General features: G+C 36.9%; 1 protein-coding gene across 1 annotated transcript in view; it reads left to right on the top strand.

The window, feature by feature from the left end:
* The window catches only part of marchf4b (membrane associated ring-CH-type finger 4b), a 35,866-nt gene extending 27,548 nt beyond the window's left edge, over positions 1 to 8,318 (top strand). The window contains exons 2-4 of the mRNA XM_065252359.1: positions 4,878 to 5,033; positions 6,412 to 6,604; positions 6,727 to 8,318. Coding sequence (XP_065108431.1) covers positions 4,878 to 5,033; positions 6,412 to 6,604; positions 6,727 to 7,172 — 795 coding nt within the window. The 3' untranslated portion in view covers positions 7,173 to 8,318. The remainder of the gene's footprint in view (positions 1 to 4,877; positions 5,034 to 6,411; positions 6,605 to 6,726) is intronic.
* Positions 8,319 to 16,587: the final 8,269 nt, after the last annotated feature.

Here is a 16,587-nt window from a genome sequence, read left to right as displayed (position 1 = left end):
AGAAATGGGTCCTTTTTTCAGCCCATTCTCATGAAATGCGTATAAATAGCACGCAGTGTGAAAAGTCGTGTAAAACATACGCCAAATTCCAACAGTGCGTGCATATGATACATAAGTCCTTCCTGACCTACACCGCATCTTTTCGTGTCATTTAATGTATTGATTTCTCTTTTATTTCTGTTTTGTTAAACATTGTCGTTTGGGTTTGTGGTTTGATTTGCTATTTACTTTAGGATGTGATGTAATAGGTTTTATTATTTTTGTCTATTTATAAGCCATGACCGCTTGAAGCTTGGGTTAGAATTGGGGTTTGGATGTCATTCTATGTAACAAAAAGTATCATATGCATGCAAAATCTGGAATTTGGCATATGTATTGCACAACTTTATACACTGCCTGCGTTTTTTTTTACGCATTTCCATGAGACTGGGCTCCTTTTTCCTATCAGCAACGTCTCAAAGTTGATTTGGTTTTTCCCAACTGTCTTTGAACAAACTCAGCATGTGTTGATGTCTTATGAATGTCTTACTTAGATATTTATACTAGTCACAAATATTTATTTATATTTTATTTATATATTATATTTATAAAAATAAACTTAAATTGAGTTTATTAAATTAAGTTGAAACTGGAATTAATATTTTTCTTACCCCACTGGCAGATATTTTACTTGTTTTAAGTATAAACCTCTTGATTTTCATCATTTATTTCAATAAGGAATACTTAATATCTTAATCCACTTTGCTTACAGAGTAAATGTATCTCAGTTTAAGAATTCATAAATATTCATACTGGAAAACAAGACAAAAATACCAAGTAAGACATTCATTTTTTGCAGTGTGGCAAGATATATGCTTTGCATGCTGGCGATGAGCGCACCTTTAGAGAAAGCATTTATCTTCTGGAGTTAGATGTTCGGTATTGAAAGGTAAAGTACCAGCGGGTCATCCACATCCAGTTTACAATTACGATTATTGTGGACACTAATATAGTTATAGTTGCACGAGTCTGTGGTGTCATTGTTAAGTACAGTGAAACAGATTGTCACAGTTGTAATGAGACTATAATATTTCTGTCCTGAGAACCGAGAGGTAGATTAGGCTGCAGGTTTGGACGCGCTCCTCGTCTCCCCCTGTGACGCTTTCATCTCATTGGCTGTTCCTGCTCTCCTCATAGTGTCCAGCCAACTCACTCCCACTATGTCCATCTGCAGACGGGCCTGTGTTTCTACCAACACTCCCTTTCTGTTTCCTCTGATGCTGTGACAGAGCCACTGCTCCTCTTGGCTGAAGGATCATTAGGGGTCGTGCTTATGTAATAGCGATGCTCAATTGAGCTCCAGGGGGCTTTAACTGTGAGTCCTGGGTGAAAATTACATCTCTTTACTAACTCACTTGTTTCTGATCAATCTGATTTAATAGATAAAATGGGACCTGTTGTTCAGATTTGTTCTTATCAATAAAAAGAGCTCACATTGAGCTCAGACTGTGCCAGTGGTCAAAGATCCCAATATAAACTCATAAACATTTCCATCAAATTGAACCAAGGCCAAATAATCTAAATTGTGCAGGAGACGACTCCGGGCCATATCTGCGCCAAAGTCGGCAGCTCCGGTGCAAATTTGGTGTGGATCCGGCCCAGAGTCGTCTGCTGTCTTGGAATATACAAATTAAATATATGCTAAGACCTCTGTCATGTATCAAAAAGCAATCATCAAAGCAATAAAAGATCTCATGCTTGCCAATAACATTTACAGCTTTTCAAATCCGGGTGTTTCAGAAAGAGAGTAAAATCTGGAGCTACAAAAATGTACGGTATGTGGAAAATAAACCATGCAAAAACATTGTATTATGCCAAATACACAAAATAACCTTGTTTTTAGGAATAAAATAGGTGCTCTTTAAGGACAAATATTTAAAAAGTCTTAAATTAAAATGCATTTTCTTGATGTGGTATCTTGAAAAAAGCACAAGTTCACTTAAATTTGATATTTTTGGTCTAAAAACTAGACTTATTTTCTTAGGCTATTTTGCGCATCAAGAAAATGCATTTTGATTTAATACTTTTTAGATATTTGTACCAAAATCTATAAAACAATAAGTAAGAAAGTCATTTTTTCACTGGCAGAAGATGTGTTTTGGGGTTATAAAACATTAAAGCATGGAACAGAGATAATTAAGAGAGCTCAGTGTTTATGTTTGTCAGCGTGACGCGAGCGTTTGATGAAAGGTGAGGGCTTCTGCTGAGTCGCACCTGTTCTCATGTCTGCACTTCAGTTATGCTTCACAGACACGACAGTCAGACATCGATACTCATCCGGTTAGCACTGCCACATACAACCGGCCGAACACGAGTTTCACTTACACATAACTCAGTACAACAGCAAAACACATTCCAGTCATTAAACATACACATGAAGCTGTTTCACAACATTTACTGTAGTAAGTCAGGCTGAATGTCTACTGCTCACAAGCTTGAGCAGAAAATCCTCATTGTATCCTTTAAATGTTTGTGCCACCAGATGATATTAAGATTAGAAGTAGGGATGCACCGAAATGAAAAATCTTGGCCGAAACCGAAAACCGAAAATGAGGAAACCAAGGCCGAAAAACCGAAACCGAAACACCGAAATAAATTATTATGCCAATTATTAGTACAAATGCATTTATGGCTATCACTGTGTACTACCTTTACTAGGGGTGTGTGACAGATCACAGAACTCACGGTTCAGATCACATTACAGTTTTTGAGGCACGGATCAGATTATTTTTCAGATCAGCAAAAAGGGGGTGGGGAAAATCGAATAACAAATAAAGAAATTACAAACATTTATAAAAAAGAACAAAGCTGCACATTAATAAGGGCTAACATTAGCATTAGGTACAGAAATCGAATTAAATGAGTCATAACACTGTCTTTATTGTATAAATTAAATATATTATTATTTTTAGAGCTATTTGTCTCTTTGTTAGACTTAAGTAGGTTAATTGAGGTTACTGTCTCTTTAAATAAGCAGAGACTGGTTTATGACTGTAATCTATACATACACTTAAGACATAAACAAATGTTTTTATTAGAAAAAGAATACTTTGGAGATCATTTTTTTTATATGTGCCCTGTCAATAACAGAAAGATTTTACGTTCGCTTGTTTGCGTCTCACTCGTGTGTGCACTATTGAAGGCACTTAAACGCGCGCGCACACAGAGAACGAAGGCGAATCCCAAACAGCGCAGCATAAAAACGTTACGTTGTTTTTCAGTGCTTTATTCGGCCAATGTATGTTAATTGACTATACAGTATGAGACACATTTGCGCGACTCTCTCTAAAGTTTACACATCAAGAGTTGTGATGTTTGAAGGGCGTACTCACTGTGATGATCAGGTCTGGACCGGACACAACCGCAGGTGCCTCTGTGCGTACTTTAGCGCCTTTTTGCGGTTAAATACATCCACGCCGCATACATGTTGCTTCAGACAAGCACGTGCAGGTCGCGGTTTCTGTTTGCGTCATCACAACATTTCGGCCGTATTGTTTCGGTGATAAAAGTCTTTCGGTTGGCCGAATATTCGGTGCATCCCTGATTAGAAGATTTTTGGCTAAGTGCATGGTCTAAAGCACACGGCACATGTGCATTTAAGGCGTGTCCAACCCATTTTTGCTAATTTAACGGCAGGAAAAATGGTCTATGCGACTGGGGCACAGTCTAAATGGGTTGTTCCTGTTGTTGTAATGAATAATGTGTTTTGGGCGTAATTTGCAATAAACCAAAGAGAGTCTCATCTCCCAGCCCCTTTAAAAGCCAGTTGCACTCGCACCAAAGCGGATTGCCTATTTACATGGCAGAAAAACTGTAAGCATTTGAAGAAGACCATCAGTTTATGATTGATGTTTAAAAAATGCATAGTTTTATTCGTTGAAATGTTTTTTTTTTTGTAATTAAAGTTTTAGTTCTCTTTAAAAGTTGTTATTTCAGTCATGGAGTATTAAGTAAAATAAGATGGTTATTAATCATATTTTCATTGTGTCTTTGCTGCGTCTGTGTTGGTTGGGAACTGCACTCTGTTTTAGCCACACTTGATTCTGAGGAACTACTTTGTTTGGCGGAAGAGTAATGTTTTTACTAATATAATTACAACTTATTTATGTTTTATTTTATTGCATCCTACTATGCAATTGAAGTAACCGTTTTATAAAAGCAATAAGCCCCGTGAAGCAGTGGTGTTACAGTGCATTTTATAATGCCCCTTAGCTGTTATAAAATGCACTGGTAACACACTGCTTCGCGGGGCTTATTGCTTTATTGCGCCATTGATTTTAGACCAGGTTTTAGTTTGTCAATGTCTATTTTAGTTGCCTAAAAAAATTAATACGCCAGCAATACGCCTGAACACACCTCGTTTTCAGACCAGCATGCCCATGGGTGTAAATGTATTTGCTATTTAAACAACGTGATGCTGGATGTGAAAATGATATCTGCGCTGGGTCGAAACTAGCAAAAACACTTGTGTCACACTTTGCTTCTTCAAAGCTGCATAGATGAACTTTGCAGTTAAGAGAAACAAGTTGTTGTATTTCTTTTGATGTTTTTAAATGTTTATTTGTTTATTTTTCTTTGAGCTTCTGTTATAGTGCAACTTACAGATGAGATAAAACAGATGAAATACACACTGCTACTTGTGTTCTGGAAGTAACAACTTTTGGCAAACAATTGAAAATGTAAAGAAAATGCTTTACAGAGACTGAATGAATATTTGTGATGAAGTTTTTTTCTGTATATTCAGAATAATGTCATCAATTAATGTCCTGACATCATGCAGTATTAGTGTGATGTCACAGCCCATGTGTGTTTGTGTTTTTGTGTGTTTGTGTATGCAGGGAGAATTACTGAGCCCGTGTCGCTGTAGCGGTTCGGTTCGCAGCACTCATCAGCCGTGTTTAATAAAGTGGATCAGCGAGAGAGGATCATGGACCTGTGAACTGTGTTATTATAAGTATCAGGTCATCGCCATCAGCACCAAAAATCCACTGCAGGTAAAAATCAGTTTGTTTGAGGAAACTGGGATGGGATTGATGTGGAACTAATTAATCTATAACCCTGTAAGGGCCAGGTTTTTGGCATTAAATAATGACTTTCAGGATTTACTAAAGATGCCAGTGGATAATTAGCGCTGAAAAGGTGTGGTATAGTTATTTTAGCGACTGACCTTGTTGCATATATGCATTTCTAGGAGTTTCCCTTGCAAACGCATAATTTTGGGTAGGGGATTACTTAAATTATTCATGCAACCCAATTAACTTTTGCACATGTGCTATAACTGATATTTGCCCCATTATGTAATGCCGAAAAAACATGCACTGAAAAAAATCTCTGATTGCACATGATTGAATTAAAATAAGTATTTGACACATCAGCATTTTTTATCAGTAAGAGGATTACTAAGTGGGCTATTGACACAAAATTTCCATCCAGATGTAGCCATCAAGCCAAATATTGAATTCATACAAAGAAATCAGAACATTTAAGTATACAAGTGGAGTCATAATAAATACAGTGAAATGATCGGGGAATAAGTATTTAACACATGAAGAGAACAAGGTGCAAAATGGCATAGAAAGCCAGTAGATGACCTGAAATCTGTCAGTATTGAGAGAGAAACCCTGCCCCCTATCAGTACTATATGATTTCAGCTGCTTTAGTCCTAATTGATGGCCTATAAAGGCTTCTCATTACTCAGGAGGCACACAGGAAAGACTTCATGATGGGTTAAAGCAAAAACTCTCTCAAGAGCTTCGTAATCTTATCGTTGAAAAGCATTTTGATGGGAATTTTGTGTCAAGAGGCCACTTAGAAATCCTCTTACTAATAAAAATGCTGATGTGTCAAATGCTAATTTTCCCCACTGTATATTAAAGGGGACATTTCACAAGACTTTTTAAGATGTAAAATAAATCTTTGGTGTCCGGAGAGTGCATATGTGAAGTTCTAGCACAAAATACTATATAGATAATTTATCATAGCATGTTAAAATTGCCACTTTGTAGGTGTGAGCAAAAATTTTTCATTTTTGGGTGTGTCTTTGTAAATGCAAATGAGCTGATCTCTGCACTAAACGAAGTGCAGTGGTTGGATAGTGCAGATTAAGGGGCGGTATTGTTAGAATAAGATCCCCTTCTGACATCACAAGGGGAGACAAATCTCAATGACCTATTTTTAACATGCTTGTAGAGAATGATTTACCAAAACTAAGTTACTGGGTCGTTCTTTTTCACATTTTCTAGGTTGATAGAAGCACTGGGGACCCAATTATAGCACTTAAACATGAAAAAAGTCAGAATTTCATGATATGTCCCCTTTAAAAGAAGAAAAAAAACCTATTTATAAATTCTCTCTCTCTCTCTGTCAATCAAGTGGCAAGCTATTTCACTGACGGTCATAGAGAAAGTTCAGATCGCAGCAGCTATTTTGGGTTCTCTGTTCCTGATCGCCAGTATCTCCTGGTTGGTGTGGTCCTCTCTCAGTCCCTCAGCGAAGTGGCAGCGTCAGGACCTGCTGTTCCAGATCTGTTATGGGATGTATGGCTTCATGGACATTGTCTGCATCGGTACGTACACTGTCGTGCCTTTCCTAAAATTATTACATTTATGTCAGAATTTACTCACATTTGGTGGTAAGTTTGGACCCTGCATGAACAGAATAACCTTAATGAGATTTTCCTGTCTTCAGCTTTAATAGTCCACGAGGGACCCTCAGTCTTCCGAATATTCCATCGATGGCAGGCTGTCAATCAACAGTGGAAAGTTTTAAACTACGACAAGAAGAGAGACAGCGAGGAGCAAAAGAAGACTGAGGAATCGCTCCTTCAACAGAGAGAGCAAACAGGAGTGGAAATATCTCCATCACCATCTTCTCTGATGGCAGCGGCGGGTTCGCCTGCCCCGACCGACTCCATGACAAACACGGACGCCGCTGTGACCCTCCAGGACTCTGCAGATTCTTACCCGACCGATGGGCACAGCGACGAGACGGCTCTGTCTGAACAACACTCTCCGTATAACATCCTTCATTTACTGAGTCACTTACGACCGCACGAGCCGCGTGGTCCGACCACTAACAGCACCAATAACACTATTAAACCTAGAGAACTAGTTATGAGAGTTACCACTGTATGAGCACATCGACTGGAGGCCTTATGATGGAAAATTCAAACATTTCTCAGCACAAAAAGCACCGAGCTTTAACTGTGTGATGTTTCTATACAATCTGTGGATTATTTCTGACTTTATTATTGATACTGGTGATTTAGTTTTTTAAATAGCCGATGCTGAGACCAATATAATGATAATGCATACGCAACTGAATGGTAGCAAACAGATGGATTCAACTACAACAAATGACTTCAAAGGAATAGTTCACAAAAAAACAGGTTGTTGTTTAAATGTTTGTGACATTTTTTTTGTCAGTCTACAGGTTTAAATTGACAAAACTCAGACAGCAAATGACTACAGGCCGGATCCGGCCCAGAGTCGTTTGAGGTCTGGGAAGAGTTCAACTTTATGGGTAAACTGTTACATTAGTACAAATATTCTTATTAGTATATGTGATGTACATTTACATGACTGTCAGGAAGTCCTAAAAGTGAAATCAACCCTATTTCACACAATGTAAAAAAATGCAGCATGAAGGTAAAACAACTTGGTTTTGCAAGTCAATTCAACATACTATTTTAGGTTTTGACTTAAGTTTTTAAAGACTTATTTTTTTTTTTGTTAAAGTAGCATAAAAATATTTGTTGATTTGACAAAAATGCTGCATTTTTTTTACAGTGCATCAGCCACGGCGGCACAGCATCAAATTTCTGTCAAATACTAAACTACTAAGGTTTGCATAAAGATAAGGGTACAGAATGTAATACTAAACAAACTTTGATCTGATGTTTCCCCAGCGTGAAAGATAAACACACATTTACAGTACTGTATAAACACAGAGACAGTAAAAAAGCACAAGGATCGGCCTCTGACCATTAGGGGGTGTGCACACCAAAGCATTTTCATCTGAGCGCTTTGGTTGCCATGAACTATGACCGATGTGCCGGTTGGTTGTTTTGATATTTTTCCCGCCCCACCTCCACTGTGATTGGACGGCAGATTTAGAAGTGACATTGACGAGCTGAGCGTTTTTCCCAAAGTTTAACATTTTCTACTCTTGGCACTGAGACCTGAAAAACCGCCTGCCAGTGTAAACGCTTTGGTGTGCACGCTACCTTACACTGTCTTTAAATTAAGACTGACAGCTGTCTATCATCACTTTGACAAACACCAAGTGGGATAGCAAAATCTACTTTGTTGATCAGTTAAAAAGCACAGTCTCTCTCTCTCTCTCTCTCTCTCTCTCTCTATCTCTCTCTCTCTCTCTCTTTAAATCTCTTGCCCTTTTATGCTTGCTGGTACTGCATGTTTTTATATTCACTTGTGAGGACACTGAACATTTCAGACATGTCTGGTGGTTTGGAAAAGATCTGATCATCGTTGCCCCTTTCAATTACTGTACATCCACACCGCCGCAGACTTGAGCTTCCAAAGAAGCTCAGACCGCCCGGTTTTTGACGCTTTGGCCGCTCTGAAGTCTGTTTTTGCGGAACTAATGTTTTGGTAGGAACGAGTTTACATCGTATGTTTCTCTGGAATCAGCCAGCAAAGAACGTCTAGGCTATTTTCAGATTGATTGCTGGCGCTTTGCTGCTGAACCGCCGTCATAGCTCATTACCATAAAGTTGAGCTTCTTGCAACTTTCTGATTGACGCCCTGGTCGCTCAAGATGCCCAAAACACGATGCTGATGGATTTGACACTCCTTGCCCCATTGTAAATGAACGACTTCCGGTAACTTTGGAAGCTCAAGTCTGCGGCGGTTTGAATGTACAGTTATGATCCTAAAGTCAATATGACATTAAAACTGATCTGTAAACTTTCTTAATGGCCACTTTATCATCCATTTAATTTCTAATCGATGAACTCAAGTGACACTGTATAGTTTTCTTATTGAAACCCTTTAGGATAAAGATCACATTACTGAAGGAATATCATTTCATGTTGACTTGTTTATTCCAATAATTAATGCAAACAAATCACAAGTTTAGGCAAACTATTTTGTAAACATTTTCTGACCCTCGTGTCGTTTCAACCCCACATTATTTTCTTTGGATGTTTGATGTTCTTTTCATCCAAGGGATGTGAATGCTGATTTTTTTTTACCAAATGCACATCATAGACTGTTTTTAAAGTCTACCGAAGCCATATCATAGCTTTGTGAGAGCAACAATCGCTACAAAATCTTACGTTAAATTCAAAAGCGTGCCTTTGGATTGTACAGCACAATGACGGCAAGCACACCTGGTTCTTGCATATCAGGTGACCAATTGTGATGTGGCACATTTGAAAATACAAAACCACAAATGAGATTTCAGATAGACAGTGTCATTTTCAATCCAGCGGTTGGTTAAAAAAGGGATGAACCCAACCAACTGGGTTGTTTAACCCATGTTTAACCCATTTAAAATTAAAGCATTAAAAATATATATTTAGCCTTTCATATATTTTAATCTAAGGAACTGTATATTCACATCGTATTGGAAGAAAAACTTTATGTTACGAACCTGTAAACATAATAGTTTTAAAAAGGTTCAAATTAAATTTATATTCAACTTTAAAAATATACTTTATAAAATTAACTTTTTTAGCATATATTTAAAATATATATTTTTAGCAAAGAATACATTTTTGCCATTTGGGATGTAAAAGTAAAAAATTTATTTGCTTGCCCTTGAAATACATTTTGAAATATATGTTAATATTTAAGATTAAAACTAAATATATTTTCAAATTCAAAAATATATTCAATTGAACATTACTTTCTACAAAATGTAATAAGCATATATTTAAAATATGTTTTTGGCAATATAAATGTATTTTTTTTGCTGTATAAACATTTTCTGGGTTAATTTAACCCAAAAGCTATAGGTTTGTCTCTTTTTGACCCAACGCTGAGATGAAAATAACTCAACATTTTTTGCAATAAAGCGAAGCGGATTTTTCATACAAATTAAATAAAAAATATAACGTTGAAATGACACGGAGGTCTAGCAGGTAAATAACAACAGCTGAGTTTCAATAAACGTTCCCTGACGTTCTGTCTCAGTTTACTTCAGTCATTATATATTTCTATCAAATGTCTCAACTTTTACATAGTGTGCTGAGATCCATATTTTTGTCATGTTGCTATTTCATAACTTCTGAAAAAGAAATAAAATTAATGTACAAAATGCCAAACATCAGATATAATAATACTTCTTGAGTTCTTCACCTCTTGTGGTTACCTGTAGGGTGTCGGGCATCTTTGAATAATTCAGATCATGAAGCGTACAGCAGTTCACCTGCCGAGCTCAGCGTGAATTCATCTGCTTCACTTCTTCCTCCTGACGTCCACACCCTCCATTCCAGCCTCTTTAAAACAGACGGAGAAAGATGTCAACACGTTCCCATCAGATAATACAAGAAGACCATCAGTGAAATGTACCAAACGTTTGGTAAGGAAATGTGCTTGTCAGTAAAACAAGCAAGAAAATTAATAAGAGTTTTACATTAAAGGGATAGTTCGGCCAAAAACGATATTAAACCCATGATTTACTCACCCCCAAGCTGTCCGAGTTGCATATATCCATCGTTTTTCAGACAAACACATTTTCGGATATTTTAGAAAATATTTTAGATCTTTCTGTTGATTAAATGTAATGTTACGGGGTCCACCCATAGTCCACGACCTTCAAGTCCAAAAAAAGTGTGTCCATCCTTCACAAATTAAATCCAAACGGCTCCAGAATGATAAACAAAGGTCTTCTGAGGGTAATCCGTGCGGTGTTGTTGTAGAAATATCCATATTTAAAACGTTATTAACGTAATTAACTACCTTCCGGTTTCGCCGCCATCTTAGACTCAGGAGAGAGTATTAGCGTAGTGTACGCACTTTTCTTAGTGACGTATGACAAATTCGGAGGGCGGGGGACAGAGCAGCAACAGAGAAACCGCTGTATGCTGCGTAAGCGCTCATCCTGAATGCGGATGACTCTAAGATGGCGGCGAAACCGGAAGGTAGTTAATTACGTTAATAACATTTTAAATATGGATATTTCTACAACAATACCGCACGGATTACCCTCAGAAGACCTTTGTTTATCATCCTGGAGCCGTTTGGATTTAATTTGTGAAGGATGGACGCACCTTTTTTGGACTTGAAGGTCGTGGACTATTGCTGGACCCCGTAACATTACATTTAATCAACAGAAAGATCTAAAATATTTTCTAAAATATCCGAAAATGTGTTTGTCTGAAAAACGATGGACATATGCAACTCGGACAGCTTGGGGGTGAGTAAATCATGGGTTTAATATCGTTTTTGGCCGAACTATCCCTTTAACATTTAGTAGATGCTTTTGTCCAAAGCAACTTATAAATGAGGTAACAATAGAAACAATTAGAGCAACACAAGAACAGCAATACATAAGTGCACTAGAACTAATCTCCTCAAGTCACAAAATATACATAGCCAAGGCTGATCAACAATGACCCCTCCTAGGTTTCTGGCTTTCTTGGTCAAATAACCTAGTTGTATGGAAAGACTGTGATGAATCAGGGTCAGACGATATTACAAGCAGTTCGGTCTTAGCAAGGTTCAGCTGGAGATGATGATTCTTCATCCAGAGTGAGATGTCACTCGGCATGCTGAGATGCCGGCAGAAACCGTGGGATTGTCAGGCTGGATGGCAAGTGGAGTTGTGTGTCATCCACATAGCAGTGGTAGAAAAAGCCGTGTTTCCAAATGACAAAACCCAGGGATGTCATTTATATAGAAAAGAGCAGTGGTCCAAGCACTGAGCCTTGAGGTACCCCGGTATTGAGACATTGGGGTTCAGAGACGTCACTTCTTTACATTTGAACTTTTTTAAGTTTATTAAAGAGCAATTGTTTTTTTGCAAGATCTTGTATGACATACCAGTAAAAATTCATTGTGTTTTACTACTTTTTGACACATATACTACAAATGGAACATGTAGCGACCAAACAGATAAAACAAATAAATAAAAAAACTGATAGTTTTTTCAGCAGTCATGGGAAACTTTTATAACAGTATTAAATGAGAACTGATGTATGGTGGACACTTCAAGACTGCACTTCCTTCACTATCTACTCCAAAGCCTTTATTTTAATAAAAAGATCATAAAAAAACTGAATTTGAAGTTGATAAAATTCACACATAAGCATAATTTACAATTTTCTAAACTAATGTCAAAATTTAAGAATTACACAAATGCTGGGTTATTTTTTTAAACCAGCGTTGGGTCAGAAAGGGGCGAGCCCAGCTGTTGAATTAAGTTAACCCAGAGAATGTTTATATTTGACCCAACAATGGGTTAAAACAACCCACCATAGGTTGAATTACAACCCAACGCTCTAGGCTTGTTCCTTTTTTTAAAAAATGCAGCATTTTTGTTAAATCAACATAGATTTTTATGTTACCTTACAAGTTTTAGGTCAAAACTTAAAATAGTAGGTTGAATTGACTTTGCAAAACCAAGTTGTTTTAACTTCATGCTGCATTTTACAATGTGTAGTCTATTGATGACATGGATAAGTTTATGTGATTAATACATTTACTTCAGTGCAGATAGTTGCAGTGATAGATACATGAATGATGAGTTTTGATTCTGTCCTCCAGATGTCTGCACACCACCGCCTCAAATGATCAATATATTTAATATAAGAAGGAAGATAAATGTTAAAGACACAGAAAGATTAATCTGGGTATATGGTTCAGATTTTTAAACACTTGAAAGTCATTCAGAAAAAAGTTACAGAAGAGTCACACTTACAGAAGAAATGCAGCTGATAAAGTTGGAGGTCATTGTTGCATCCGATGAAAAAACATCAAAGATATGCAGAAAGATTTTTTGGCTAAGCTTGTTGCATCGCGTTACAACACGACTTCTACTGAATAGTTGTTCAGGGTCACAGAAGATGTCTCTGATTGACTTTGGGTTGCATCTGTAATTCTGCATCATTATACACGTGGGACGATTGAGATGTGTAGTTTGACATTAAAGATTTCCGAAGGAGATCTGGGTCTTCTGGTGAAAACTTTGAGAAAGTGCTCTATTTAAGATATGAGCAGAAGGTTCACGCTGGAAAAAACAGAGTAGAAAACTACTGATGCATAATTGACAGAGGCTATCTACAGATCTAAAATATAGTGTGATCAGAAAAGCATGAAATTCATCCATCTCCCTGTCTGTTACCTTTCATCTTGCTCTCAATGCTAGTGGCAGAAAGAGAAAAAGAGGTTGTCAGATTGCTCCCAGCTCCTTTTTGAAGTTTAAAATGACACCCATTACAGGTTGCTGCAGTTTTTCAATCTGAAACATCAAAAATGAGAAGAGAGTATACGGTCGCTGTTTTAATCCAACTCTCTGAGCGCCAACAATCCTGAAAAACCCTTAGACTGTAATTCATCGCTAGGACTTCCACAGATGACAGATGTACTTCATAGATTTATTACCAGTAGACCTGATTATACAGAATATTACACATACAGTATAATACAGAGCTGATAACAGATCAGTATCACGGCACACATAAAAACAATCTCTTACTCACAGTATGACTCTAAATGTAAACTACCTTAAATGTAAAAACATGTACAGTATGGATCAAACACTGTTAATACTGGAAACCTGTGAAATATATTTTTTTCTTGGTAACACTTTTGCATTTGTTAACATTGGTCAATGCATTAGTTAACATGAATAGGTTTGCAAAATTCCAGGAATTTTCAAGGCTAGAAACTTTCCATGGGAATTAATAAGAATATATGGGAATAAACTGGGAATTTGAAGAAAATGCAGAGTTGTCTATAACAGGGAACTTAAATGTAAAAATCTTGCAGCATAATTTTGTTTAAAACAACAAGATTTAATGCAATTTCAGTTGAAATTCTACCCTGCACATTCTTCAATCACATGCACACAGCACATAGGCCACACCTCTTGCACGTACTTATATTCTTCCATAACATGCATAGATCATTTATTGAATCATGCACAAAAAATAATGCCAAAATGTCAATCTTTGCATGCAATCACATAAACCACATACATTTGTTTAAAACTTCATTGTGCTTTGTGTTCATATATAATGATTTCTGAAGGGTTTTTGATTAAATAAATCCAGGCTGGTACAACCTTGCACACATGTCTGCTTATGACCAAATGGCCAAATGTTTATTTATGTTTGTATATGATATAGTTTATATACATTTCCAAATAATTCCTATACATTTTCATTAAGTTTCCAATTTTCCAGAAATGTTCCGCCCCTTTGCAACCCTTTTGCGCCCCTCAGCAAATCTGACTTTTTTCCATGTTTAAGTGCTAAAATTGGGTCACCAGTGCATCTGGCAACCTAGAACAACCCAGTAACTTAGTTTTGGTAAACCATTCTCTGCAAGCATGTGAAAAAATAGGTAATTGAAATCTGGTCCCCCTTGTTATGTCAAAAGGGGATAATACCGCCCCTTAATCTGCACTATCCAACTACGGCACTGCCATTTAGTGCAGAGATCAGCTCATTTGCATTTAAAAGGATACACACAAAAACAGCACATTTTTGCTCACACCTACAAAGTGGCAATTTTAACTTCTTATAATAAATTATCTGTGAGATATTTTGGCCTAGAACTTCACATGTACTCTGGGGACACCAAAGATTTATTTTACAAAAAAGTCTTGTGAAATGTCCCCTTTAACAGCATTTATCAATCATAGTGGTAACATTTTACAATATGGGTGTATTTGTTAAGATTAGTAAATGCATTAGCTAACATGAACTAACAATTAGAAATAAAGTTTTCAGCATTTATTAATGTTTGTTAGTGTTAGTTAATGCTAATAAAGGATTGATGATTGTGCATAAACTAATTACAACATTAGATTTGATATATTACCAGAATGTTTCATGCTGCTCACTAGTATGTTATTATATTAGTGATGTCATTGTGTTGCAAAAAGACCCAACATTAGAAATATTCAATGAAAAAATGAAATCATCTGATTACAGTCCAATGTATGATGCAGATGTAGTTACAGTAGATGGTAAATAAATGATCAAACTTCAATGGTCTGATAAGTTGAAAAAGTGCTGATGAAAGTTATGAGTCTCCTCCTCCTCCAGATGAATTATCAATCACAGTAAGAGGAAAAGACTTTTGGAGGGAAAAACTAATGGAAAAAGTCAAAGCGCTATGACAGGAGGATTTGACAGTTCTCATGAAATGATTTGTTTCTGTTGAACTGACTCGCATCACTTTGTGCAGAGATGAAGTGTGAACGGTTGAATGTCATAAATATCTAAAAGATGTGATTTTTCACTTCCCCATTTCTCGGGTGAAAAAAATCAAATCAGTGGCAAAGCTGCAATCGGTACGGAGCTGTTCTGTTGTGTCATTTCTGTGGTCGGACTTTTTTTATATGCAACCCAGCACACTTCACAATCAGCCAATGACTGTAAACGCTAAAGATGAATGGACTTGTGAAAATGACTAAGCGAAAACCACAAATTACTGCATTGGCTATGCATGAATGAATCTATGAGTGCCATTAAAAAAAAAGATTTGACCTAATCCAGGTGTATAACACGCTACACAATACTGCCCTACAAAACCAAAGCGCAGTAACTACGCATTTGGTCAAAATTGAGTTAAGGGTTGGGCTTTGTGAGATCTGTTGCGTCTTGTGACAAAGTCTCCTGGTTCAATTTTGTCGCATTTCAGAGAAACATGTGTGCCAAAATTGCAGTTACATGTTTGACTGGCTGGTGTAAAAAACTTTAAGCGCATTTTTCTCAGTTTCAGTGTTTGCGTAGTTACTGCACTTAGTATGGCAGAATAGATCCGTGATGTCACATTTAATACATAACATTCAATAAACATGAATCTCATGAAACATGTTAAGTGTAATGTTAAATTATACCCAAAATCAAAAGAAAGATATATGAAATGATGTTTTGACTTTCATTGTGCAATACAGCTCGACTCTCATTACAGTAATGCAAAAACATCATTCATCTGTACAACAATCCAAAACAAATCAATCATTTAAATTGTACAATATTTACACATTATGGCATTCTATCTTTAAAGGGCACCTATCATGCAGATCCATGTTTACAAGGTGTTTGGACATCCAAACACAATCCATCCACTCCTCCCCATTAAACCAAAGCACTGTCATTAGACATGCCGTTTTAATTCTTTGATCAATGTGATGTCACACTGATAAAGCCCCACCCACTTACAGTCCCGCAGTGCCCAGTAAGTGGCAAGCTGTCCACCATATTTCAATAGTAAGCAACTATAATCTCAGACTAATTTTGACTGAAAGCACACACTGTCTATTTTGGTAAGAAAGTGAGGAGCTGTAGCTCATTTGCATTAAAGGTACAGACACGAAAACAGCGCATTTTTGTTCCTGCCCAAATAGGGG

The sequence above is a fragment of the Paramisgurnus dabryanus genome, chromosome 15 (genome assembly GCF_030506205.2).
Source record: "Paramisgurnus dabryanus chromosome 15, PD_genome_1.1, whole genome shotgun sequence".
NCBI classification, from domain to species: Eukaryota; Metazoa; Chordata; class Actinopteri; order Cypriniformes; family Cobitidae; genus Paramisgurnus; species Paramisgurnus dabryanus.
The sequence above is the reverse complement of the archived record's forward strand: the minus strand, read 5'-3'. Positions and strand labels throughout refer to the sequence as shown.